A 15984-nucleotide genomic window follows, 5' to 3' on the forward strand; every position below is an offset into this window, starting at 1 on the left:
GTCATGTTGCTTGGGATAAACTGTGAGATTTCCACACCTGGTGACTATAAATAAATGATAGAAAACAGCACAAACTGGGTTAGAAAACAAACCTGGCATTTCAATTGGTTGTTTAATGAGCAGTGAGATATGATAGAGAAAACAATCTTTATTTTATTGCCATTACATGGTGTTGGCTCTTGCAATGGAGAGCCCAAATGAGTGAGTTTCTATGTGATTCCAGTCTGGATTAAAATTCCCAGCCTGACTGTGCTTTTGGTTGCTGTTTTGTACCCCAAATATTCTGGTTTCCCTGGTGTGAGACCAGCAGTTGTGTCTGTGCCCCCTCCAAGGCAGGGTTGCGCAATGGAACTACCTTGGTTTGGAAAGTGGTGAGAAGAAATAAATTGGAGCTTGCAAACCCAACTGGATGAGGCAGCGCAGTTGGTGGCTATCGAGTGGTTTTGGCAAGGCCTTAATTCAACAAACATTTCCTGATAAAATTACACTCAGCTGCTCTACCAAAGCCTCTAAATGTGCTTGGGCACAGGGAAATAATCCCACGCCTAAATCCATGTGCAGGGGCTGCCAAGGAGGGTGAGCAGGGCAGGAATTGTGTTCCCCTGCTGGAATCCAAAATGCAGGGAACTCTCAGAACTTTGGGCCTGTAAACCAAAGCTTAGAATTAAACCCAAGATTTGACCTGAGAACTTGGGAAAGGCTCCCAGACTTAGGGGCTAGAAGTGAGAATGTGGATTTCTAGTTTAAACCAGAGACATGTCAAGCTAAATAAAAGAAAGTTTAAATTTTAGAATTTAAGATATAGAAAAAAATAAAGGTAGTTATAGAAGTAGACAAAGAGTTTACAATGCAGCACTGTAGGTTTGTGTGCCATAACATGATTGGCTAAGAAAGCTCAAACTGTAGCATGAGTCCATAAGACCAAATATGTAAGGATTGGGTCAAAAGCATAAATATCCTTGTGGGCAGTGTTTTATTGGTTAGTAAACCCTTAAAAGGATTGTGACTGGAGGGCTTGTGACCCTCTGAGCCATGCAGTGAAGATGTGAGCCCAGCTCACCCTTCCTGCCTCTGTAGAAGATAAGAAAAATAAATCCCATCATCTGAAGCAGCTCAGAGGTCCCATCTCTAACTCATCCAAAATCCCCACATTCCCCTTTGGTTTTTGCTGATCCTTTCTCCAAAGGCAGATGATCTCTGCTGGCATTTTCAGCTCTACCTAACCAAGCTCTGGGAATGGCACAGGGGCCGGCAGGGAGCAGAGCTTCCCAAGCTCTTCCCACGTGGCTGGTGTGGAAATCGGTGCCTGTGTTTGTGTCCCCGGGGTCAGACCTGGCACCAGCTCCTTTTCCCAGGCACTGGGGGAGAGGCTGCTCCAAGCAGACAGAGTTAATCTGGATAAAGTGCTCCAGGCTCTTGGCAAACTGATGGGAGATAAGGAAAATGGATGTCAAGTGAGGTGCATCTTCTAATCCTGGAGGAAATCCCTGCTGGAAAAACAAGCCTTGTGTCCCTCACCACCACAGCCATAAGCCATGAGGAATGGATTTGATGCTGTCTCCAGACATTCCCTGTCACGATGGAACTGGGTGGTGATTTACCAGACAATGTTTTAGTTAAAGTGTCTTTCTCCTGAAGAGGATGAAAGCCTTTGTGTACAAGTTGGAGTCTCCTGGTTTTTGTGCCTGAAAGGCCTCAGCAGGTATTGAGGGAATCTTGGATCTGGAATGGGCTGATGGAGCAGCAAGAAGGGAGGGAAAGAATAAACAGAATTTATTTATTTATTTATCAAAAGTCCTGAGTACCTGCAGTGGGAACTCCTGGGATGTGTGTCAGTTGTGGGAAGTGTCTAAATAGGGGTTTAGAAATGAGTTTTGGGAAGCAGGTTTGGAAGCTTTAGGGGCTTCTACCTTTGCAGGTCTGCATGGTCTGGCTTGGGAGCGATGACTGGAATAACTTCAGTCATAGGGATGTTAATATGCAAATGAAATTACATAAGTTTAACTCATATTTTGGGTGGGATGGCAACAGGCAGAGAGGTGGTTTATAGTGAATATTTGCAGCTGAAAGGAAATCAGACCCCTTCCACTCTAAGATTAAGTTGGATATGAGGGTAATGGTTGAGTATTTGTCTTCTACCCATTACGCAAAATGTCTTTTTCTGGAGAAGTTGTGATCGATGCTCTCTTGTGGGAGACTTCCAGAAGTGGCTTTCTGTAGTTGCAGTTTTCCAGGGAAGTTGGTTGTGTTGGGGGCCCATAGAGCACCTGCCAGTGGTTTCTAACACGGCAGTGGCTGCAGTAGGATCCCCTTCCAGAAAATAAATTATTCAGATGCATTTGTGAGGAAATGCAGCTCTTCCTGCAGCTTTTCCAACAAAAACCAGGTGATGCTTTTAAAGGGAGACCAAAAGTCTTCCCTGAACTAACCTTGATCCAGTTTTGATACCCATCACTCTGATGTGCTCCAGCATTTCATGTCCGCATCTCTGGGAGAGAAGGGAAAGGCAGTTTCCATGGGATGTGAGCAGGGAGCTGCCCCAGTGTCCCTCACTGCCCTCCTCGTTGGACATGGATCTGTGTGCTGCTGGAATCATCCCCTCCTGCCCTGGATTTCCCTGCTGGCTGTTCAAGGAAAGCTGCCCTGTGTCCCTCATTGCCCTCCTTGTTGGACATGGATCTGCGTGCTGCTGGAATCATCCCCCTCCTGCCCTGGATTTCCCTGCTGGCTGTTCAAGGGAAGCTGCCCAGTGTCCCTCACTGGACATGGATCTGTGTGCTGCTGGAATCATCCCCTCCTGCCCTGGAGCCACAGCTGGATTTCCCTGCTGGCTGTTCAAGGGAAGCTGCCCCAGCTCTCCAGAATCCATCTGCTCAGGGGCACTGCTCTGCATTAATGCTCCCACTCTGGCTGCCTTGCAAGGCAGCTGCAAATCTGCTCTTGCTCTTTATTTAAACTATGCTGATAAGAGCTTGGGGAATGGATTTATCCAAATTTGTGCAAGGAGCTGGAATGGAGAAATATTTGTTGGTAAAACACCCTACTTGGCAGTGGTGCATTGCAAACATGAATGGAGCTGTTTGAATAAGGGAGTTTACAAACCTCTATTTGAAAATCATTTACTCCCTGGCTGTGATACTGCCTTCAGAAGGGGTCTGGGTTTTGCTTTTTTTTTTTTTTTTTAACAGATGGTTAAATATTTGCTATTGCAGTTCAATTTTTTCACAGCTCTTTCTGTGTTTATCTTTGCTCTCTGGAGCAGTTAAGTGGGAGATAACAGGAATCCCGTTCAGTTCCTTTGCTTGCTGCAGTACCTGAAGAGCTGCACTTCCAGAGGGGGCCTGGGGGGGCCACAGTAAATGAAATTTAAGATGTATTTGCTGTTCTGACAGAGTTTCAGGCTGCAGTACAGCCCAGGGCGTTCTAGGAAATGTAGGGACTATGCACAGTCCTGGCATTTGTCCATAAAGTGCAGCAGGTATTTAGGAAATTTCTCTCCTGTGCTCTTGCTTTTACTTCTAATGTGGCCAAATTCCTCATGAAAAAATGGGGTTAGGAATAGAAATTCCTCATGAAAAAATGGGGTTTGGAATAGAAATTCCTCATGACAAAGTGAGATTGGGAATAGTTTGCATTCCGGAGTTGAATCCTCTTTCCAATAGTACATTCTCTTTACAGCTGAGAGCAGCTATACTTGGATTTTTCAAGAATGCTTGAAATAATGGGAACAGCTTTGGTGGCGTGCCAGAAGAAATTGTGTAACTGAGCCATCAGTAGCTTTTTTCTTTTTTTGAATTTATTCATAAAAACATTGTTTTCCAGCATTCTGTTTAGATGCAGTGGGAACCCTATATTTAAGTATTTATGTAAAATATGAGTTAAAATCTTGCCTTGCAATCAAGCAAACAAGGCCTAGCTGGGAATTTCAAAGGAAACCCTGAATTTTGAGTGAACTTATGTAATTTCATTTGCATATTAATGTCATCTTGAATTTGTATGAAGGGAGAGAAAAGCAAAAAATGAGTGTTAAAACAATACGAAGCCCTGAGCAGCTGCTCAAGTGCCGTTTTTATCCACATCTCCCTCGTTTTCCCCCTAAACTCCAAACACACAAAAGAAGTTGATTTACACTGTAAATTCAGGCCGAGCAAAATCCAATTGGAGCTCACTCGAGCCCCCGTTTTGATGTCAGATTCAAAGCTCCTGCAGATTCATTTTATCTCCTGCGCTCGCCCGGCTCCCGCTCGTAAATCCCGCTGAAGGAGAATGGAAATGAGCGCGGCCCGGTGGGAATTTCATGCGTGAAGTTCAAAGCAGCTTGCACATCAGAGGCAGCGTCAATCACGGCGGGGTCTGGGGAGGCAGGCAGGGAGCGTGGGGCTCCGTGGGGACCCGATCAAAGTGGGAGTGGCGGCTCTGTTTGCTCCCTCGGGATGCGCCTTCCATCCCTTCTTCATTAAAGGGAATCCAGGAGCAGGACGGGGAGAAAGCAGGGGGGGTGGGCTGCAGGAAAGCTGCCTTGGAAGTGGATCTCTGCCAATGGGTTTTATTGGCTTTAAATCTGTTAAAAAAAAACCACTCGGAATTATAGCGCGGTAATGTCGGTGTCGGGTTTTCGGTGGGGATTTTGGAGGGTTTTCTAAGTGTTGCCGTCTGGAATATTTTGGGTGAAATCTCAAGAGGCTTTTATTTGCCTTATTGTCATGCTTCTGGGAAAAGTGGGAGGCACTGGTGGAAATCAAGGGAGGCACTGGTGAAAATCAAGGGAGGCACTGGTGAAAACCAAGGGAAACACTGGTGAAAATCAAGGGAGACACTGGTGAATATCATGGGAGACACTGATGAAAATCAAGAGAGGCACTGGTGAAAACCAAGGGGAACGCTGGTGAAAATCAAGGGAGACACTGGTGAATATCAAAAGAAACACCGGTGAATATTGTGGGAAACACTGGTGAATATCAAGGGAAGCACTGGTGAAAACCAAGAGGAACACTGGTGAAAATCAAGGGAGATGCTGGTAAAAATGAAGGGAGATAGTGGCAAGAATTTAGGGAGACACAGGTGAAAATTAAAGGAAATTCAGGTTAAAATTAATGGAGACACAGGTAAGAATTTAGGGAGACAATGTGAAAAATTAAGGGAAATACTGCTAAAAATTAAAGGAGAAAGTGGTAAGAATTCAGGGAGACACTGGTAAAAATGAAGGGAGGTAGTGGTAAGAATTTAGAGAGATACAAGTAAGAATTTAGGGAGACACTGGTAAAAATTAAGGGAGGTGCTGGTAAAAATAAGGGAGATGCTGGTGAAGATTTAGGGGAATACTGGTAAAAATTAAGTGGGATACATGTAAGAATGTAGGAAGACACTGGTAAAAATTAAGGGAGACACTGACAAAAATTTATGGAGACACAGGTAAGAATTTAGGAAAACACTGGTAAAAATTAAGAGAGGCGCAGGTAAAAATTAGGGGAGACAGGTAAAAATTAAAGGAGACAGTTAAGAATTAAGAGAGGTAAAAATTAAGGGAGATACTGGTAAGAAAGGGAGACAGGTAAGAATTTAGGAAAACACTGGTAAAAATTAAGGGAGGCACTGGTAAAAGTTTTAGGAGACACTGGTAAAAATTATCTGCTCTGTGCAGAGAAAAGGTGCTGGTCAATACTTGTCTTCAAACATTAGGACACCAAAAATATTTGTATTTTAACTTTTTCCAAAGTGAGCTATGGGAAGATCTGTACAGTTTGAAATGTGAGGGGAAAATGTGCAAGGTATAAATGTGATAGGAAAGGTAGAACCAGTATTTACAGCTAAGAATACAAACATCCATTGGAAAGGCTGCTTAGCAGTGCTGGGGCTTTGGTTTTAATTGTGGCTCTAATGGGGAAGATGCTCAAATATATTAATAATGCGTTCTGAATGAAACTTAGAAGCACGTGGAAAATTCTCCAGTGTCATTAAAATGATGACAAATATTGCAATGTAGATTTGCCCCAGTGCTGCCAGTTCCTGGGCCTGATGTTCAGCTGTGTTGGGAGCTGCTCTCTCCTCCAGGTCCTTGTGCCATGGAACCAAAACCACTCCATTGCAAGGGGCAAAAAGTCAATTTTAAGGCAAAGAGCAGCTGAAAGGAGATTTGAGGCAGGCATCCCTCCCAGCCCAGTCTGGGGCAGCCCTTGCTGGTCTTTCATTTATGGGATGGAAAACAATTTTTCATCTTTTATTTATAATTTTTTTCCTCATTAACTGCATTTCCTTTTTGCTGTAAGAAGGAGGGATGGGATTGGGCTGCAGGAATTATTTTGTTTCGTTCTTCAGCCATGCTGCAGAGTATTTAGACATCCACAAATTCATCTTCCTGGTGGGTAACTGACAGGGGCTTCCTGAGAAGAGCTGAGGCCTTGGATGATTTTTGGAGCATGTTGAAGCATTTTAATGCAATAAATGAATAATGTTGGTTGCTAACAAGGCATCCTGTTGCCATCACTAATAGATTTTGATGGGAGCTCTGGGACGATCCATTTACATCCTGAAAAGTCATTATTTTTCACTGTGGGGTTGTTCCTCAGCCTTGCTCGGAAATATTTCTTTAGGATGGAGATGTTTAATGTGCAGTTTTTTGGGTTTGCCCCAAGATAAACACGATTTTTGTGGAACCCATCCGTTATCAATCAATCTTAGGCTGGAGATTCCTCAGCCAACAAAAAATCAGCAGCAGTTTTGCTCTCTTGGAAAGAGCCGTGATTTTTTTTTGAAGTGGTTCCATTTTGCGGGTGATAAGAAAAGCCACAGGCTCCATCCAAGAGCTGCATTCCTGGGAAATGTCTTTTCCTTGTTTTTCCAGATTTGATTGGAAATTCAACAATAATCTCTACAATTAATAGTTATTCATACGGAAACATTAAATAGTTGTGTTTCCATCGTAAATGTGGGTTTAATAAATGTTTGATTGCTGCTCCTGTTCTTGTCCTTCCATATTTGATGGGAATATCAACACCAATCTCTTACTATTAATAGTTATTTACAGTGAAACATTAAAAAGTTGTGTTTCCATTGTAAATGTAGGTTTAATTAATAATGTTTGGTTTCTGTTCCTCTTGTTGTTGTCCTTCCATATTTAATGGGAATTTCAACTCTGTATTACTATAAATATTTACATTGAAACATTAAAAAGCTGTCTTTCCATTGTAAATGTAGGTTTGATTGCTGGTCCTGTTGTCTTTCCAGATTTGATAGGAATTTCAACTCTCTGTTACTATAAATAATTACTTACATTGAAACATTAAAAAGCTGTGTTTCCATTGTAAATGTAGGTTTAGTAAATAATGTTTTATTGCTGATCCTGCTGTTGTCCTTCCAGATTTGATGGGAATTTCAGCACCAATCCCTTACTATTAATAGTTATTTACACCAAAACATTAAAAAGCTGTTTTTATATTAAATAAATCATCGTTCAATAAATCATGTTTAATTGCTGATCCTGTTGCTGTCCTTCCAGATTTGATGGGAATTTCAGCACCAATCTCTTACTATTAATAGTTATTTACACTGCAACATTAAAAAGCTGTGTTTCTACTGTTAATGTGGGTTCAATAAATCATGTTTGATTGCTGATCCATTGCTGTCCTTCCAGATTTGATGGGAATTTCAACACCAACGTTTCCAGAACCATCAGCTGCGATCGCCTCTCGACCACTGTCAACAGCAGAGCCTTCAATCCTGGACGTGACTTAAATTCTGGTGAGCAGCTCACTTCTACTTTGGGGCTTTTTTCCTTCTGTTGTAGGGCTTTTTTCCCATTAGACTCCAACATTTCCTTGGCACAGAGAATTTGCATTGATTGCCATAGCAACGAGCTTTTATTTCTCCTTGCAAGTGTCACACTGCTCTTAATTTGAGATTTCATGATTGAAAGCTGATACCTAAAGTAATGCCCTTAGTCTAAGTACTTTATAAAAATGTCATGAAGATTTTATTCCAGCCTACCGTGGATAATTTTGTTGTGGTTTCTGCACTTTTTATTTCTTCCTTTTTATTTTTTTTGCCAAGGTTTTCTCCTTCCTAGGCCTGTCTGCTTTGGCATCAGCAGTGTCAGCTGCTGCAGGGGCCACACAGGGAAGTTTCTCTGATCTCCTTAGCTGAGTTCAGCCCATGTGAGGCTGCCTTTGCAGTGATATGCAAAAACGACCAAATACGAGGGCATCTTAAAATATTCCCTGTCTTTGTCTTGTCAGGGCATTTTCTCAACACATTAAGGACTTAGAAATATGCTTAGAACCAAAATACACACGACTTATCCCTGAAAAATTCAGCTTTTGGGCCTCTGCTGCAGCAAGGTCTTCTTCTTTTTTTGCATCCTAATCAGTGTGGATTAATACAGGGATTTCAGTTGGGTTTAGTCAGACTTTGCTCCAGTTCCATCTGACTTTTCAACTTTTTATGGTGCTCAGTGTTGTAAATTAGGGAACATTAACAGACTTTGTGGATTTTATTTTGGGGAGATGTTGTCTGTTCATTCTTTTGGGGGAATAATGCAGACTTGGGATTTGTTATTTTATTTTATTTTCATTTCCAGTGGTCTTTTGGAATAAAATTCTAATGTATTTTATTAACTTGACTGATGAAGTGGCAACTCTGCCATTCCACCCTCACCATCTTGCAACAAACAGGGGGAAAGAGCCCCAAATTTTTATAAACTCCTTTACTGTTTCATTCTTATAGCTTTGGTCTCTGGATTTCTAATGGAATATAAAAATGATCAGTCCCCAGAGATTGTTTTCCATCCCATCCATGGTATCCCACATCTTGGATGCAGGTGCTGGCCAGGCTGATTTCCTGACAAGCCATGATTTGTGTGGTATTTTCCATCCCGAAGCCAGGCACTCTTTGTTCACTCTCTGTGATTTGCTGGGCTTTGTTTTACTCATCTCTTTATTAAAAAAACCAAACCCAAACGACTCATTAAAATAATGTTTAAATCACATGCAGTTGTTAATTAATCAGAATAATTTTTGAAGGCAAGTTTAGAGCCACGGTTGCGAGAGCAAAGCATACAATGAATCACTTCATGGTGTTTAATTAAATTAAATAAAGATCTTTTCTACTGCAGAAGTTGGAGGTTAAAAAAGTATTCAGGAAATATTCCTTATTTTTGAGTGCTGTCCTGGCTCAGCAGTGAGGCTCCAGTGCCTCCTCTTCCCTTGCCTCTGGCTTGAAAGGTTCCTGATGAAAGGAGAACCTTCAAAACGTGGCACTGGCAGGAAAGGGCAGCAGGAGAGGAGAGGGAATTGGGGGAGAGTAAGAGCAGGGATTTATTGACAGCAGACTCTCCTCTGGCTCTCCTTTTACAGAAACAGCCTTGGGGGGAGGTTTTGATTAGGGAGGAAATGTCTGTGAGAGAGAAATGGGATGGGAAGAGTGGGTTGAGGCAGGAAAATGGGATGGAAATGGTAATTTGAGGAGCAAAAGTTGGTACTGGGTGCACACCTAGTGAAGAGAGAAGTTTTTTGTAGGTGAGGCCAAGAAATATCCCTGGTCCTTGTTGTGTTTAAAAAAAATTCCCCTAATCCCATAATTTTCTTTCTTCCCCCATAAGTATCCTCATGCAGACCTGGGGAGGAATATCTGTTGCACTTTGGGTTTAGGCTCTACCTCTGCCTCATTTATTTTTATGCTTTAAAACCTGTGGGTACATCTGGGTGTTCTCATCGTTGTCTTCCTGAATGAGTTTTTCATTTCATTCTGCACATAAAAGGCAAAATTCCCATGGGTATCCCCCCTTTTCCCACAGGAGCTCTGCAGTTTAAATAATCCTGCCTATAAAAAGCTCCTGGCAAAACATAAATTTCAGCTCTGCTCGCTCGACCTCGAGCTCAGCTCTGGAAATGTTAATCTTGGCCCAGAGTAAAAAGTGGGATCGGAGTGCTGAAGTTGGAGGTGTTGGAAGGGAACGGAATTTGCACCACAAAGCCACAGGAACAGAGCCTGGGAGAGCCCTCAGGGACAGCAACCCCAAATTCCACCCTGGGCAGGGTGTTAAGAGGGGTGATGGAGTGATGGAGCTCATGAAACTTTTAAATCTGTTTTTTCCATTATTATTATTGGAATTTTCTTTTTGTTAAAACAAACATTAATCTTAGGGGAGGGAGAAAGAAATAGATGTGTCCCCTCAGCTTTAAAAAATATCACTTTTCCCACTGTTTTTTCTTGATATTACGTGGCTTTTTAAATGTTGTTTAATGTCTTGAACAGATTTTGTTTTATCTTGGTTGGAGTTTTGCATCTGGATTACTTTTAGCCATTACTACAAAGCAGATAAGGAGAAAGTCTTTATTCTCCAGATGGAGACACAGGCTTTGGGCAGTTAGATGAAGAGATCTGTCCTCACCACTCTGAATAGTCTTTTATTTATTAAATCTTCCCCAGAGCCTGTGCATTATGTTATCAGATTCCTTTGGAGTTTTTTTTTTTTTGCCTTTTGAATAAACAGGGAACCAGTAAATCTTTCTCCTTCTCATCCTTCCAAGTGCTGAAATGTCTGTTCCAAGGCAGGCAGCTCTGGCAGAGTGCTCCTCCCCAGAAATATGCAGAGATGGCACAAATTGCCCAGCAAATTTTGTCTGTTTTACTCGAGGTGTTGATCATTTCAAATCTTAGAATCATAAAATATCTGGAGTTGGAAGGGATCATCGAGTCCAGAATGTGGAATGTTCCTCAAATTGCTGTATTTTACACTGACTTTTGGCTGAGTTAAAATGGCTGGGAGTTATTTGAGCAGAAGAGTTAAAACCCCTCCTTCCAAAAGCTTTTAATGGAGGAATCTGGTCCCATTCCTTGAAATGAAAGGGTTTTAAACTTATTTTCCCTTCAGAGCCCTGAGGATTGAGCAGGGCTCTGTCCTGGCTCATGCCACCAGCAGAATGTTAATTGTGGCTGGGCTGCAGAGCTTTTATTCCTGGTGACAACACAGGAGCTGCAGTTGGGTGTGACTTGGAAAATCCTGGATCTGATCTGTCTGGGGAGTCAGAGGATGTCCTCACTCGTGCAATAAACACATTTCTTTGTGCTGTTTCTTCACCAGGAGGGTTCTTAATGGAGGGACTGGTCAGAGGAGAGCTGGAAATGAAACTTCCCTGGTTTTTGTGGGATGGGATCCGAGGTCGGCAGCTCAGCAAATGTAATGCTAAAGAGGAGGGCTGTAAGAAACCCTTTTATAACGAGCAATTATGTTCAGTAGTTCCTTTTTTCCCCCTGACTGTTTGTGCTGTTCTTTGAAGATTAATTAGTTAATGATTTGGCTTTGCTTTGAAGATGTAAAGTGGTATCTAGAAGTGCTAAGTGTTATCATATCGCATTCCCTTTGAAGTTTTATAAACTCTATCACACAGGGCTTTCTTCCTAAAAGTCCTTTTTGCCTTGTGAGATATTTATAATTAGAGGGAGCCATCATTTCAAATGCTGTCATCTTAATATTTCCCAACTTTTCCAGCAGGATTTGGGGTCAGATTTTGCTGCAGGAGAAGTGGAGGGGACAGAGTGAGCTGGCAATGCCACCTCATGGGCAGCTGGCCACTTTTATTCATAATCTGTGTCCAGAACTAAGGAACCAGCTTTTATTTGGATGGAATAACCTGTCCAGGGGCTGGTTTTCCTGGGAGGAAGAGGTGGGAATGAACCACAGGCAATGAGGGTGTGGAAAGTTTGGGGTAAGTGGGATTTAGGTTAAAAAAATTCATCTACTGTGTGTCCTGGCAAGGAGCAAGAATTGAGGAAATATCTGCAGGGCATTCTTGCAGCTTGAGTGGATGGAAAATAAGAATGTGTTTAAAGAGAAAAAGTCTGGATTTTTCAGCCATGGCTTATCTGCAGGGAGATTGTCTGCTGTGGTCATAGGAAAATGAAAAAAAAATTGGGAAAAAGCAGAGTTTGGATAAAATTGGTGGTCCCTGGGGAGGGTGTTATTGAACTAACACTCGCTGGAGGAAACATGAGCGCAACTGTGTGAAAAGGAAGAACAGCAGAGCTTGAGTTTCAAAACCAATTGTTTTATGGGGAAAATGAATACTTCTAAATCCACATACTCCTGTGGGGAAATAAATACAGCTCGTGGCTTTGCAGGAATGAGAAGTTTATCTTTAATATAGCAAGGATTAAAAAAAGCCAAAGCCTTTAAATTATAAACTCCTTTATTGTAATGTTGTTGGTACAATGAGACTGGACAAGTTGTTTTGTCCGGGCTTTAACTGGGTGTTCACATGTCAGCTTTGAAATTACATTTTTCAAGTGCTGTAACTCAAAACAAAAACTTCAGCCCCAGAAATTCAGCCTCTTTATACAAAACAACTTCACCCCCAGAACGATGAAATCCTGATGGTTGGGCATAAAAAGAAGGATTTAAATGTTTTATAGTCTCATGGCCCTTCTGCCTGCAGGAGGAAGCAGCAGCTCAGAGAAAAAAACAGATTTTGGAGGTGAATGAGGAATCTCTGGCAGTCCCTGGTTCATCAAGGCAGGGAATTGTTCTCATGAGAAGCTGCATTTTTGCACAGAGCTCAGCAGTCCCAGCCCAGCATCCCAGTGGGATTTGTAGGCACTGTGGGAAGTGTGAAATGCTGTGGCAAAGAGGAGTGGGGAAAGCCCAGGACAGCGGTTTTTGCAGGGTAATTACACTGGGCTGGATGTGGAGAGAACATCCAGCCACAGCCAGACTGGGAAACCTGAGTAAGTGCTAAAGTGTGGAGGATGTGGAGCTCAGGCTGCCCTCTCTGTGGGTATTTGGGTGTAGAGTGTCTGGCTAGGGCTTGAATGTGCCCTGCAGTCCTTTCCAACCCAAATATTGGCATATTTGATAATGAGGGAGATGAAACTGGCCTGTTTTCAGTGCCAGTCCTGAGGGAATGCTGGAGGGAAATGCTGAGCAAAAGGTGAAGCACTGGAAATCAGAGCCCCCCTCTGCCAGTTCTTTGAGTTCTGCAATCAAAGAACATGAAAGGAGAAATGGCAAAGAAATATTTTCTTTTTTTCATGCATTTTAAGCCTGTGTGATCCACTTTACTTGCTTGGTAAAAACTAAAGATTTGAAATATACAGGATTTTGTTTTCAGTCTGCTGCAGGCAGAGAGGAGTTCAGCCCTGAGTGGGAAATAATCCTGTTCCTGCTGTGGTGCCTCCCATGCTGATGATGTCCCATTCCCTCTCTCCTGGGAGCATTTCCCTTTTGTTTTAAAGGACTTAGAGCTGCCTGGGATCAGTGGTGGGGCAAAATTGGTGATTCCATGGATGAACATCAATCCAGGCTGGAGGGAGAGCAGACAGGGTCTGAGGGACATTCCCACTGCACCACGAGGCAGAAATCCCAATGTCTGTGGGATCTGTTCTTCCTAATGTCCATAGGATCTGTTCCCAGTGCCCATGGGATCTGTTCCCAGTGCCCATGGGATCTGTTCCCTTCCCAGTGCCCATGGGATCTTTCCTTTCGTTGGTTATGAAGCTGTGAGCACCAAACCTGTTGAATATCTTGGAGTTATTCCACCAAAAAGAACAGGATTTTTTGACATGAAGGATTTTTCCTTTGTGGAAAGGATGTTGACAAGGTATTTATTATTACATGGAGATGTAGGGTGTATATATATTATATATAATTGCCTTAATCTCTTCCTTCCTCACTCTGGCCTTGCCTTCCAGGACCTGGGGGTACTTCAGAGATTCAGGAGCTGTCATCACATGTTAAACAAAATCTGTCCAGTCCAGTGTTGAGTTTCTTGAGCTGTTTGCAGATCAGTGGAGTTTCCCCAGTGTGTTTTCCCCATCCTAAGCAGAGCAGTTTGTGTTTCAGGTTGGGTTGTTCTTCTCCAAACTCCACCAGGGAGGCTCTGAGTAACAAACCCTCTGAGTCTGGGCTGCCTTTTGTAACTCTGCTTCTCTCTCCCTTTCCACCCCGCAGTCCTTGCTGACAACCTGAAGTCTAACCCAGGGATCAAGTGGCAATATTTCAGCTCAGAAGAAGGGATTTTCACCGTGTTCCCAGCCCACAAGTTCCGGTGCAAGGGCAGCTACGAACACCGTAGCAGGTAGGATCTGCCTCCTTCCAATTTCCTGGGAAAAGCACTCACACTGGGTTCCTCAGGCCCTGATTTCACTCACTCCTGTCCTTTGCCAAGCTGCCAACCTTCATGAGTAACTTCTAATGGAGTCCCTTGGGCTTTCTTAGGGCTGTTTTTTAAAGCACCACTTTCCACTTCTAAGGAACTAAACTAAAATTCCAAACAGGTTCCTCACCTCTCCCAAATTAAGTCAGCTGTAAACAGCAGTGACTTGGAAGTTGTAGGTCAGCCTGCAGGCAAAATCTGACTGATAATTCACTCATGCCTGACCCCTGTTAATAAAGCAGTGAGCAGACATTCTGCTGATTTGGCAGGTGCATCACTTGGGGAGGGAGGGGAAGGATCAGAGACTGGCACATAGGTAGGAGCATTTTCCTCCAGGCTGAGGTGGCACATCGTGGATAGCAGGGAAGCAGCAGTGAAAATTTCTTTCCACTGAAATAAAAGAGTAAAAATAAAGCATCAGGTGGCAGTGTGGTGGCAAGATTTCCTGCACAGGGATTTCTGTTGTCTAAGCCAAGAATTTGAGGTCCAGTATTTTTCCCTGCTTTTTCCATCAGTACCATGGGAATGATGCAGGCTCGAGGGTGGGAAGGTGCAGTGGCTTTAATGTCTCTGGTCATACATTATTTAATTGTACAAGTTAATCAGTCTGGGCAGGAGAAGCAGCAGCACATCCAGGAGCCTTTTGGGGACACTAAGGAGGGTTTGGTTTTCTGTCAGGGTTGAGCAATCAAAAGTTTACTGATGGTATCTTCAGTGTGCCATCAAAGCACAAAGTTCTGAGCTTGAGTGACTTTTCTGGGGCCTTGGAAAGGTGAGGGCTGAGGAGGTGAGAGCTGGGGGTGCCCAGTCCAGCTCAGAATTCGACACTAAAACCATCAGTGGTTTTATCCAAATCACTTGTCTGGGTCATAGTTCCTCCATGGCTAAATCAGGGGTCTCTCTTTGCTAATATTTACTTCAGAGGGTAGTTTGGGTGAATTAATTAGTTAATGCTTCAGTGCTTTGAAGATCAAAGGCCCTGTTTCAGTTGCAGGTATTAATCCAGGCTAGAGCTGCAGGCTGTTTTACACTTGAGAACTGATTTGTGCCAGTTGTTTACTGGAGTGCCTTGTGTCAAATCTTTCCTTTCCTTTTAATAAGATTTCTGTGTCTGCCTTTGATATAACAAAATTTAGATCCCAAAACTCTCCCTTGAGTGTAACTAGTTTTGTGTCTGGACTAAGGAGGAAAGAGAAACTTGTCATTTTATTTCAACCCTTCCTCCGTGCTGAGGATCTTCCTAATTTATTCCAGGTTGAAACCTTGGCGTGAGAGCTTGTGAACTCTTTCACACCTCTCTCAATATTGAGCTGGATCTGCAAACAAGATTTTTGGTGTCAGCACAGGCACATGGCAGCGCTGAGAGTCCCCACTGGTGTCAGCTCACTTTGGGATGTAAAACTGGGCAGATCCAGGGGCTTGTGCAGCATGACCCGGGTGAGAGTCATCCCAGGGCACCCTGCCTTGGCCAGGAGCCTTCTTACAGCAGCCCAAACACCCTGGGCTGATCATCTCCCTGCAGCTGCACAGGTTTTTACTTGTCTTGGCCCCAGCACATCCCCACTGTTGCTCCCAGTTCACCTGTGGGTGAAGTTCCCAGCAGCCAGGATTTACCTGGAGCATTTCTTGCTTCATTCACACCTTGCTGTGAACTGCTGCAGTGATCCCAAATGCTGCTGCTGTGTAAGCAGCAGGGTTAATTCCTGAAAGCTTGCTGTGACAGAGAAGATCCTGGTTAGGTTAAAAAATTCAGGAAGTGAGGGGCATTTCTGCATGCTCAGATTCTCAGCTGGCCTTTCCTGGTAAAAGTTCTGATAAGGGAAAAAAAAAAATCCTGTTA

General features: G+C 43.2%; 1 protein-coding gene across 1 annotated transcript in view; it reads left to right on the forward strand.

Moving 5' to 3' along the window:
* The window catches only part of CACHD1 (cache domain containing 1), an 89471-nt gene that overhangs the window by 41117 nt on the left and 32370 nt on the right, over window positions 1–15984 (forward strand). The window contains exons 4-5 of the mRNA XM_063166277.1: window positions 7631–7737; window positions 13940–14066. Of these exons, the coding sequence (XP_063022347.1) occupies window positions 7631–7737; window positions 13940–14066 (234 nt within the window). The remainder of the gene's footprint in view (window positions 1–7630; window positions 7738–13939; window positions 14067–15984) is intronic.

The sequence above is a fragment of the Melospiza melodia genome, chromosome 11 (assembly GCF_035770615.1).
Source record: "Melospiza melodia melodia isolate bMelMel2 chromosome 11, bMelMel2.pri, whole genome shotgun sequence".
Lineage (NCBI taxonomy): Eukaryota > Metazoa > Chordata > Aves > Passeriformes > Passerellidae > Melospiza > Melospiza melodia.